The 12231-nt window shown below is 50.6% G+C and overlaps 1 protein-coding gene across 1 annotated transcript in view; it reads left to right on the forward strand.

The window, feature by feature from the left end:
* The window catches only part of SLIT3 (slit guidance ligand 3), a 598696-nt gene that overhangs the window by 523102 nt on the left and 63363 nt on the right, over positions 1–12231 (forward strand). The window contains exons 17-20 of the mRNA XM_023259788.2: positions 4898–5041; positions 5799–5942; positions 8733–8896; positions 9997–10129. Of these exons, the coding sequence (XP_023115556.2) occupies positions 4898–5041; positions 5799–5942; positions 8733–8896; positions 9997–10129 (585 nt within the window). The remainder of the gene's footprint in view (positions 1–4897; positions 5042–5798; positions 5943–8732; positions 8897–9996; positions 10130–12231) is intronic.

Consider the following 12231-nt stretch of genomic DNA (forward strand, 5'->3'; position numbering starts at 1 on the left):
TAGGAGTGTCCTTAGCCTTGCTGAGCCTTAGTTATATTATTTACATAATAGACATAAATCCGCCTTCCTTGTAAGTTATGATGAGGATCAGAAATAAGTATGGGAGTGCCTGGGTGCCTCAGTCGGCTAAGGGGCCATCTCTTGATTTCAGCTCAAGTCATGATCCCAGGGTTCATGAGATTGAACCCCATGCTCAGCGAGAGCTGAGAATACCTGCTTGGTATTCTCTCCCCCTTTGCCCCTTCCCCACTCATATTCACTCTCTCTAAAAATGGATAAATAAACATTTTTTTAAAAATAAATAGGGGTGTCTGGGTGGCTCAGTCAGTTAAGCATCTGACTCTTGTTTTTGGCTCGGGTCATGATCTCGGGGGTTTGTGGGTTTGGGCCCTGCTGTCAGCACAGAGCCTATTTAGGATTCTGTCTCTCCCTCTCTCTGCCTCTCCCCCGCTCACACTATCTTTGTCTCTCTCATAAAATAAAATAAAATAAAATAAAATAAAATAAAATAAAATAAAATAAAATAAAATAAAATAAAATAAAATAAAATAAAATAAAATAAAATAAAATAAAATAAAATAAAATAAAATAAAATAAAATAAATAAAATAAAATACTTAAATAAAACAGGAGTTGCAAATTCAAATCCTTTCAGGACCCAGGAAGTAGCACAAATGTGGAAAGGAGCTGGGTACAGGGCAGTGTTAATAATAACAATAATAATAGCTAGCCATTAATGGTTACTAAACACTGTACTCTGCCCCAGACTGTACTGATACTAATCCATTTTACTCCCACCAAGAGAACCAAAAAAGCTTTGAGATTGTTTCCTTTTACAAATAAGGAAGCTGAAACATAGAAAGCACCTTACCCAAGGTTAAAACTCAAGCAGCAAGGGCATCTGGGTGGCTCAGTCAGTTGAGCATCCATCCAACACTTGATTTCAGCTCGGGTCATGATCTCATGGTTCATGAGATCAAGCCCGTGAGATTGAGCCCTGTGTCTGGTTCTGTGCTGACAGTGCAGATGCAGCCTGGGATTCTATCTCCCTCTCTCTCTGTGCCCCTCCCCCGACCCGTGCTAGTGCTCTCTTTCAAATAAACATTTAAAAACAAAAACAAAAACTGAAGCTGCAACACCAGCAGTGGTAACAGTGGGGAATGCATGCATCTCTGAAGGCCATAAATGCATGTCTGCACATGTATGTGTGCATAAATGCATATGCATAGTGCTAGCCAACCAAGCAAATGACCCGTGGAGCAGATCTGATCCCAAAGACCACCGGCTACAACGAGTTATTTAAAATAATGTGACAGCAACTCTTTTTGTTAAGGCCCTTAAACTGGGACCCATCACCATCCCTATATCCCCATAGAGGTTGTGGCTCTCAACTGGATCAGAGTAAGGTTAAAGCCAGCAGTGCCTGTGCCCAAGTCGGCTAAGCTCCCCTAAGGACTGTGGGGTTACACTCTCGACCTGACCCTGACAGGGCACAGGGGCCAAGGAGAAGGAACATAAAATCAGGTGTTTAAGCTCCATGGTGCGTGCCTTTCCAAACCCTGTCTGAAGCTCTGTGCCTTCACCTGTCCTGTTAGAATCATGAGATCTCTATGAGTATCACATGTACTAAGTATACCAAAAAGAAAAAAAAAATGTATAAGCCATTACCCAAAAGGTTTATTAGCACTGTGATAATTCAAGGTGACTCTTCAAATGAAGGAAGTCACATGGACTACAGTCCTCAGGCAGACTTCTATGTCAGTCCTTATTGTGAAGGAGAATCTCAGCCACAGGCTAATGCCCAGCAGCCCTCTAGCCTAAATCAGGTATACACAGGTGGATTTGTTGGCACTAGTTGTGTTTTTAATAAGAATTAGTTGCCCACTTTTAAAAATCAGGACTGTTCACACAAATAAAAATCCAAATTTCTGGCATCTTTTGGAAAGTCAGAAGATCTGGCAAAACATGGCCTGCATTCCCAAATGGCTGTTGAAGTGGAGTTGAAGTGAGGGGCAGCCTCCCCCTTAAATAGGGCCTGTGCTTTCCTGGTCGCTGGGCTTGTGGCCTGTGCTGTCCCCACTGGACTTGCTTTCTACTTTAAGTCACCATCCTGGGCCCTGGGGACATTTGAGCTTGTGACCCCAGCTTGAAATAGAATTTCTACCTCAGGGGGAGGGAGAGGTTCATAAAAAGGTGGATAGGACCTCCGTGACCTGACAGTGTGCCAGAGTGCTCTTTCATTATGACCCAGTGTCCTCAGTTTCTAGAAAAATCCACATAGCTCTCTCCCCACTACGTTTTTGTCTGGGACTGGGCTTTAAACAGGATTACAGATGCTTGCCTGTTGCCGGAGTTTATGCACTGTCTTACGAACCATGGGCTAGAAGAGGCCTGGGCTTGCCTTCTCAGACTCAGGCTTCCCAGGGGTAGCTAGACGAACCCCAGCCTACAGGGGCCTCAGTGTTTCTTGGGAAGATGAGAAGAAGGTCTGAAAGGTACAGGCTCACTGGGGCTGTCCTGCCTCTGCCCCTCTGAACTGACCCCAAGTCTGCATAGTGTCCAAGGCTGGACCCTTTCAAGTGTAATATCCCATCCACATCAGAGTCAAAGCCATGATGTAGCCATATTCCTTCAGGTCCATTGGTGGAGACAAAAATGGAGAGAAGCCTCCTGAGTGGTCCTGGTTTTACATCCTGGGGTTCCTGGGATCTGGGGTGTCTTCAGGAAGATCCTGCTCTGAGAGTAAGACAGAGTTCCTACAAAACCCTGATGTCCTTGTTTTGTGTATGGAGTGCTTGCCTCAAGCTGCCTATAGGTTTGAGCAGTGCTTTGATGAATGGAGAGACAACAGCAGCCTGGTCTTCTGGAAAATTCTATCCCCTCCTTTTGTGCTCTCCTTATGTTTTCCCTTCTCCCAGCCTGAGGAAATCCAATTCACAAACCTTACAGTAATGTGATGTTAATTTTGTTCATTTAAAGAAACAGATGTCAGGAAATGGGAGCCCTCCCCCTTCATGGCTGCTTTAACTCATCTTCATTGCCCGTCCTGTGTACTTTAATTCCCCAAGGAGCCTAACTCTCTGGAGCAAACTCCCACTCCTCTGGCATTCAGATGAGTTATAGCTGCTGGGAGAGCCTTTATCTCTCCTCCCATGTCTAATTTGGGGGTAATTTGCAGTCTCCCCAGTGCATTACCTCCATTCCTGGGTTATCCTGGACCAGGACTACCAGGATTTATAAGAAAACAGGCTGAATTTAAGGAGAGCCAGTCAAGGGTACAGAGCAGAAATCCAGTTAGAGTCTCCCAGCTCTCTCAGACCTTGGGGGAAGGATGCTGAGGAGTATTGCTGCTGGTTCCCAGGCAGGGCAGAAAGTGGGAGGAGAGCAGGGCTATGACAGGAGCACCAAGGGAGCAGTCAGAGCACCAGCTGTTTCTTCCGCACCTGTGCACAGGTGTGAGCACTGCCATGCCTTGCGGGACCAGTCCCTGCCTGGAAAGAAGGCAAGGGGCTGGCGTCAAGCCCACGGGTGCCCAGTTCCATCACTTGCTCGGAGCCAACTGATGAGGGAGGCTTCATCCCCTGGGGTTGCCATGGGTGAGCCCAGAGCTGCGTGAGACCGGTGCAGGAGAGAAACACAAGTACCAGGAGCTCAGGGTGCTACTCCGGGACCTGGAGCCACATCCTCACCTGTCTGGGCCTCAGTATTCCCAGCCGTAAAATGCACCAGCTTGTTCATTTCCGGTGAGCCCTCAGTCCCAACCACATCAGTGTGCTTAGTGGGTTAGTAGGCTTCTTCTGCACCTGCAGATGTCACTGTTCACAAAACACTATTCCCTGTGCCAGGCATTTGCTCCAGAGACTGGATTCTTCCCCCAGTTTGTGTAAACACCATCACTTTCCACTCCATCCATCCTGCCCGGAATGCATTTCAGGCCTGACCATTTTGGGTGGTCCATGGAGACCGCCTGCCAGGAAGAGCCCGGAGGGACTCCCAGCATCAGCAGCCCTGCAGGATCTCTCATGAGGCCTGGCATGTGGTGATCAGACATCTGAGGGAAAGACCATCTTTCAGAGCTCAGGGGCAGACTCAGAAGGGGCAGTCCCAAGACTTGATAGGACCAAGGTTGCTAGGACTGTAAGAAAATCCAGTACCCCAAGCTCTGAATTCTGCAAAGCAGTAAGGATGGGTGTGAGTATCCATATCACCAAAGGAACATTCACTCGAGAAAGAGGCAGCTCCCTGAAGGACTTTTTATGCACCAGAAAGCGGGGACCCAATCTCTTTTCTATCAGCGCGTGACTTTGGGCAAGTTACTTAATAAACTCTCTGAACTTCAGTTCCTCATCCATAAACTGAGACAATGATAATATACATTAATATTCCTCTGAGAGGCATTATTTTAAGGATTCGATGTGAATCCGTGGTCCTAACCCCTCACACAGAACCTAATACATAATCAATGCTGAAAAAGTAGTAACCAGAAGGTATCCATTTACATCGAGGATTTCAACTGAAGAGCTGGAAGTTCTGCAGATGTCCCACCCCCACTGAGGGCACATTTTGTGTTTTTGTCCTGCCCCCCACTTGAGAAGCACCGCTTGGCTAGAGCTTCTGTTGAAGGGAGAAAATCAGTTTTAGAAGCACCATTCTAAATATGCTCATCCCCAGGGAAGAGGAACACCCTGAAAAGACTTTAAGCTCCGCACGGCCCATTTCACACAGCAACCCCACCTGTGTGGATTGGGGTCCCTGCTCCACGGCCGCAGGTGCTGAAGACCATACCTCAGGAAGCCCCACCATCCAGTCCTTGTCCAGAGGTGCCTGAGAGTCCCCACTGGCCGCAGGGCTGACGATTCCCTTCCTGCACCCTGCCCCACTCTGTCCCCTCCTTCTAGAAACCTGAGCAACAATAAGATCAAGGAGGTGAGAGAGGGTGCCTTTGATGGAGCGGCAAACGTGCAGGAGCTGATGCTGACCGGGAACCAGCTGGAAACAGTGCATGGGCGCATGTTCCGTGGCCTCAGCAGCCTCAAGACCTTGTGAGTGCCCAGGGCCTGGGCCAAGTCCCAGAAGGGGATGGGAGGGCAAGGGCATCAGAGGGGGATTACAAAGGCTGCCAGGCAGCTCCTGGGCCCGGGTCTGTCCTGACCTGTTGAGTGCCTTTCTTCCTGGAGCCAGAGAGGCGCTATACATTTCCCAATCCTTGATGGGAAAGAACTTAGCACCCTCAACACACACACACTGAAAGATACTTGCCCTAAGCTGTACACATATATAGATTCGTACTGGAAACATGCTGATAGAGGCACATGCACGTTTACCCACATAAACACATAAACACATATGCATAACAATGATACACAGTATGCACATAAGCACATACACAAATAAGCATGTACATACAGGTGCACACACACACACACACACACACTCAAGCTGATGTCTACAGCCACATCTTGATTCTCCTTTCTCCTCTCAGAAATATACATGCATACACTAACCACCATACAACATACATGTGTACACACATACACTCCTGACACCCAGTTTCACTGTACACAAAGCAAGCACAGGCAAGAATGTACGTACACATTTACATACATGCAGCCCCAGTGCAGACCCAGACCCTACTATCACAGAACAAACCTCAGCAACATGACTAGTCTGGGCTTGGAGTTGGCATCCCACCTGCACACACACACACACACACACACACACACGCACACATTGTGGCTCTGTGGTAGGGAGGAGAAGATAATGCCTGTGCCCCCCTCATCTCCACCCCTCTTCTTGCAGGATGCTGAGGAGTAACCTGATCAACTGTGTCAGCAATGACACCTTTGCTGGCCTGAGTTCAGTGAGGCTGCTGTCCCTCTATGACAATCGGATCACCACCATCACCCCTGGAGCCTTCACCACACTTGTCTCCCTATCCACCATGTAAGTCCCCTGTGCCCACTGCACCCTGACTCTGGGCCCCTCTCCTGCAGACCTCTTCCCTGGCAGCTCCCTACTATCTTTGGCCAAGGTTATTTACCCATCTTTCAACTTAATAACCATTTGCTAGGCGCCCTCCATGTGCCAGGCACCATCTAGGTGCTAAGGATTCACAGACATGGTCCCTCCTTCCTGGAGCTCACAGAATAGTAAATTGACACAGAAGGGAGGTCCACAGTGATATGAAAACCCAACACAGGCTTTGTCAAGGAACACTGGAGCTGTGTTCTGGAAGGTGGGTAGGAGTTAACTTGTTCAAGAAAGTGGGAAGTGCTTCCATGGAAAGTGCTTTCCTTCCATGGAAAGAACGTGTGCAAAGGCCCTGTGGTAGGTTGTTGCAGAGCAAATGTACAAGACTGAGCAAAGTCCAACATGGTCCAGAGCACAGAGTAAGAGAGGGTGAGATATGGGGCGCCTGGGTGGCTCAGTTGGTTAAGCATACAACTCTTGGTTTCAGCTCAGATCATGATCTCATGGCTCGTGAGTTTGAGCCTCGTGTCAGGCTCTGTGCTAGCAGCGTGGAGCCTGCCTGGGATTCTCTCTCCCTGCCCCTGCCCTGCTCTCTCTGGGAGACCAGGCTACAGGCCTGCCATGGACTACTTTTACCTTCATCCAATGCATGTCAGGAAGCCACGGAAGGTTTTAAGCAGGCTAGTGACATGACCTGACAGGGATTTTTAAATGATGCCTCTGGCTGCTTAAATATATACCAGAACCAGAATTAGACTCTAGCTCTCAGGACACCTAATGAGTGCTCCTGCCCAGGAGCACTTTTACTATATTGGTAAAAGGGGCTGTTTAGAATAGTGATAAAGTGATGGGCTCTAGAGCCAAAGCTCCTGGGTTCAAATCCTGGCTTTACCTCCTATTAGCTATGTGACCTTAGAAAAGTTACTTCACCTCTCAGTGTTTCAGTTGTTCCTTCGGTAAAATCTGTCTGGTAGGATTGTTATGAGGATCGAATCTGCTAATATTTGTAAAACACACAGCAGGGGCCTGAACACGTTAGCCTTTATGGTTGTTCCTAGTACTTCTATGTGACTCCTTTAACCTCAGGTGCTGGTCCATTCACTCTTTCCTTCCCCAGTGACTCTGGAAGTCAGAAGAGAAAGGCTTTTGCTGCATTTGTATTGCTGCCCATTGTTATGTTCCCATACACCTGCCTCACTGGGAATAAAAGCCAAATTGTAGGGGTCCTAAAAAGCCCACGCCATCCAGTCCCTCCAAAGCTCCCTCCAGGCCAGCCCCACCAGCCTCCCTACTGCCCCCCCCCCATCCACCGCACCCCGGACCCACTCCTGCTACCTGAAACGGCCTTCCCCTGGCCACCCTCCCCACCATCCATTCTTTGCTTAAGTGTCCATCGCCTCGCCCTACTCTCCTCCTGTGCCATCACCCCCAGTTCCTCAGCCCTGCTCTCCTTAACCTTTTCCGTAGCACTGACCATTCCCAATATACTATTACAATTGATCTTTGTGTTGTTGATTGTGCACTGTCTGCCTCCCATCAGCTGGAATGTAGGTTCCAGGACAGGGATGTGCAGCTCTTCTGTGCACTGCTATATCTCAGTGTCTCTATCTGTGCCTGGCACTAAGTAAATGCCCATTATATAACTGGCGAATAAACCGATGCATTGAATGAATGAGTGACAGCCAGACCGGGGACTGTGGGTTAGGAACTAGCACCAGCAGGTTGGTTTATTTTAGCCTTCTTTTTACTCCTCCTGTTTGCCTCCAAACTGGGAATCCAAAGACACAAAAGATGTCAAGAGAGGTAGAGTCACAAAGCATTAAGGAAACCAGCTTCGACATGAGAGGAAACTTGCCTGACTTCACGCAGCTGCTGAACATCAGTGCCAGGATTCAAACCCGGGATGTCTGACTCCCAAGCTCTTAATTGTCCTGTCAGACCACAGCCACTCAGGGCTGTCTGGCCTCTTGTGTCACCTCCCTAAGCTTTATTTTCCTCATGTGTGAAATGAGAATAATGTTACCTCCTCCCCTGGGCTGCTGTGACAAATCTGCATGGGAGAACAGCTTTATGAATTGCTTAGCCCGGTTGCAGTCCTCTGGGCGACACTCACAGCCTGACAGCTGCCCTCCCCGATTCCTCCACCAATCCACTCACTGCATTCCATAGGTACCCGTAAAGAGGCCGTGCTGGTGCCATGCGGGATCCTGGAGACATCGGGCAGACAGACAGGGCTGACCCCCACCTGGGAGAGCTGAGAGTCTAAGGAGGGAGGCAAACATTGCCTGTGGGTTCTGTGCAGGCAGCAGACAACTGTGGGAGAAGACTGGGACAGGCAGGACTCCTCATTTCCTTTTAGGGGAGGGGCCATCTGAGCCAGGAATGAAGCCAGGCCAACACAGAGAGATTTATGCCAGGAGAGGGGGCAGCGGTGTGGAGGTGCTAAGTGTAAGAGAATCCTGCCGAGGGATTGAAGACAGCCAGCAGCCCGAGCCCAGGGAGGAAGGGAGGGCGTGTCAGGAGACCGAGGTTGGGTCTGTGTGTGGAGGTCCGGAACAAGGCCCTTGCAAAGACTGCATCTGGATCTTAGAAGAGAGTCTGCACTTCCTTCCCCAGATCTCCTTCCTCCTTTGTCAGAACCCAGAGCCGGCCTGCCTGGAGAGCTGGGCCCCAGGCTTGCAGACCTGGATCCCAAGTCCCGCTCCCACGGGGGTGGGGGGTGGGGGTGCTGACCACTCAGAGACAGCCCTTCTTTCCTCTCAGAAACCTCCTGTCCAACCCCTTCAACTGCAACTGCCACCTGGCCTGGCTGGGCAAGTGGCTGAGGAAGAGGCGGATCGTAAGCGGGAACCCCCGGTGCCAAAAGCCTTTCTTCCTCAAGGAGATACCCATCCAGGATGTGGCCATCCAGGACTTCACCTGTGAAGGTGAGAAGGCTGGGGGCGGGGTGGAGGAGGGGCAGGGACAGGGAAGGCAAGAAAGACACCAGAGAGGGGAGGTGCAGCAGGGGACTGAAGGTCAGGACCCCCTGAGATCTCACTTGCCCTCAGGCATGCATCTGCGGCTCTGAAGGCCTCTGCAGGTCTGCTGCTAGCCATATGGCTCCTTCTTACAAATTAAGAAAAGGAGTCTCTTTCTAAAGATACTTTACTTCTGTCAATCAGAAATGTGTTGTAATACACTGATTTTGTTAAAACAAGATGACTTATGACTATGAGAACGCTGTTGTACTCAATATCCTAATCTATCATGTCAGTGAGATTAGTGCCCCTTGAATGATGAGGCACCCTTGTGCAGTATGTAACCTACACAGCTGTGCCTGGGAGCCCAGGCCCTCAGTTTTCCTGTCTGCACCGTGATGAGGCTCCGAGTATCAGACTTCAACATGGGCTCCTGGAAATTTTCTGTCACTGGCTAGGGAGTTATGAATACCTGGAGATCCAAGGTTTTGAGTGTCAGGATTCCAAAGGGCATATTTGCATAAATTCAAGCCAGTACTTGGGTCAACTATAGGTTATCTGGAGACAAATTAACAGGTTTGTAGATGAACTGAGGTTAAGGTATAATGGGGGCTGGGGACAAATTTACCACCCCAGAGGGATTATGGCAGTGGAAAGAGTGAGAAAGGGAGGAGAAAGAGGAAGGAAGGAGACCAGGCTCTCCCCCTCCCCCAGACCTCTCCTTCAGTAAGGTTGAATTATTCCTGATTCAGTTAACCATGACCTCTTTCCTGCCTAATACTCTGGTTGGTCAAGTTTTGGTTTGGTTTGTTTGTTGGGGGGTTTTTTTGAGCCTTAATTTTATGTTGAATGTGGTAGAAGACAGGTGACCCTATTCCCCAACCCAAGCACACATTCTTTTCCCTTTAACCGTGGGTGAGACCAGCAGGCTCCTTGTTCCTGGTTCTGGCTCAAAATGGAGGGCTTCCCTTCCCTGAAGATGGCGCGGTGCCTGGTGCCTGGCCTTGCTCACCTGCCTCTGCAGAGAGGTTTGTCTCCCGCCCTGCTCACTCTGGGGCTCTCCGCAGGCAATGACGAGAGTAGCTGCCAGCTGGGCCCACTCTGCCCGGAGCAGTGCACCTGCGTGGAGACAGTGGTGCGGTGCAGCGACAGGGGGCTACACACCCTACCCAGAGGCATCCCCAAGGACGTGACTGAACTGTGAGTACTGCCACCCCCCGCTGAGCACCCTTAGATCCCCCCCACCAGCAGCTCTGTCCCCAGTGTCTCAAGCAAGACTGCCTGGGATGCCCCTCTTTGAGGGGGTCCCAGCAAAATGGCAGCAGGGCCTCGGCCAAGGGTGGGTCGGGCAGTAGCGTGGACTTGTTCCCAAGTGCCTCTGCCTGGCAGGTGACCAGAACCTAGCCCTCCAGAATGCAAGCGGGAGGGTTCCTGTCTCGTCTTCTAGATCACCCCAGGCCCCCTGCTCTGACTCCACCTTCTAGATTCCCCAGCAGTCTCTCAGTCTGACACCAGAAATGGCACAGGATCATCGTAAAAACACTGCCCAGCTGGCACTGTGGCTTACTGAGCTCTTCCACCAATATGATCCTTTTCCACCTTAAAGCTACCCATGTTGCAGACGTCATCTTAGTTCTGTATCCTGTTCGTGCTCCAGCCAGGAGCCATCTGACTCCAGAGCCCAAGCTCCTGACACTAATTCCTCAGGGTTGTTCCTGCCCCAGAAGCTCCCACTTAAATAAAAAAGACAGATCATTCCCTTCCTGAAGGGCTCTTCCTATGGTGCAGAAAACTGCATTTCTGCCCCCCGGAAAGCTCAGCCAGTCCCTGGGCAGGGAGGCCTCTCTCGAACGCGCAGAAGCAGCCCGGCCACAGCAGGTGAGCACAGCCAGCACAAGCCACACTCACTCTTGCGTGCGTTCATTCATTCACTCAGCGTGTGTTTATTGAGTGCCTGGTGTGTCGGGCGCTCTGCTCACACCCGGGAGCCAATGGTGAGCAAAACAGGTGTGACCCCCACCCATGTGGGGCCCATGGTTCACTGGGGAAGGTGGACATTTGTTCCATCATCTCAGCAGCACATGTGGGATGACAACCTTGAAAAGTGCTCCAAGAGAGGAACAAGGTAGTGACGCCCGAAACTAGAGAGGCGTCACTTGGGTGTGGAGATCAGAGAAAGCTTCTCTGGGGAGATTAAGCTGGAGCTGAAACCTACAGGGTCAGGAGAAGGTAATGAGCAGGGGAGGGGGGTGCCCCACACGCCCCACAGCAGTTGCTGCAGGTTGGGGCAAGCAGAGCTGGGTGACATGTGACGGGACCCAGGCTGCCTGAGTGAGAAGACACACTCACACGCCATCACCCACTCACATCTCAGGCTCGTACTCTCTCCCTGGATCCCAGACACCAGCAGGGAGTGTGTGTCTGGCACTGCCCGTGCTTGCTGGGGAGGAAGCTGAGTAGGGCGCCGTCTGAGAAGAGCGGGTCAGTTCCTGGGTGTGAGTTGTGGCTCCCCCATCTCCTGACACCCAGGGAGGTTGCAACCAGGACTGCTGATCCCAGGGAAGGAAGGAAGTCTTGGTGGTCACTAAGAAGTCCACAACAGCCCCGCGTTTGGGCCCTGGCCGTGCTGCTGGAGGTCTGCATGAGCAACGCCGCTCAGTGCAGTGAGCTCCGAGCCCTTTCCTCAGCCAGCAGTGCCGATGGGTGGGGGCTGCCAAAAATGACCCAGGTCCTCGCCTCCTTCTTGGGTCAGTTGAATGCCAAGTGACACGTGCTAAAGAGAAGGAAATGCCATGAAAACAGGCCCACAGAGGCTTTTCCCCAAAGTTCATGACACAGAGATTGAAATAACAAAGATAATTGGCTGTAATTATAAGTAAACTTCAGAGCTTGGGGAAACCTGATTTCCTGCTTTGGAAATGATGGTGCTTCCCTTGGCCACACTGGTTTCCAAAGCGCACCAAGGACGGCAGCCCTCACCTCTGAGCCCAGACCACCTCCCGGAGGGAGGGGAGGAGGAGTGTCCAGGGAGGGGCAGGCAGGAAAATTGATGCCAGAGAAAGTGAAAGCTGCCAGGCCCAGAAAACAGTGGCTTGGAGGCCTCTGCTTTCAAGGACTAGATGCAGTGTTTGGATCCAGTGCTGGCTTTCCAGCTCCCTCAGGCATCATCCGTGGTCTCCGGCAGAGCTGCCAACTTACAAAACAAAATTAAGGTTAATTCATTGAGACGAAAAAAACAAAAACAAAGCTCCGTAGCATTTCCCCAAAGGGCAGGGTGTGGGAGTAGTTCAGTGTAGGCACTA

The sequence above is a fragment of the Felis catus genome, chromosome A1, assembly GCF_018350175.1.
Source record: "Felis catus isolate Fca126 chromosome A1, F.catus_Fca126_mat1.0, whole genome shotgun sequence".
Lineage (NCBI taxonomy): Eukaryota > Metazoa > Chordata > Mammalia > Carnivora > Felidae > Felis > Felis catus.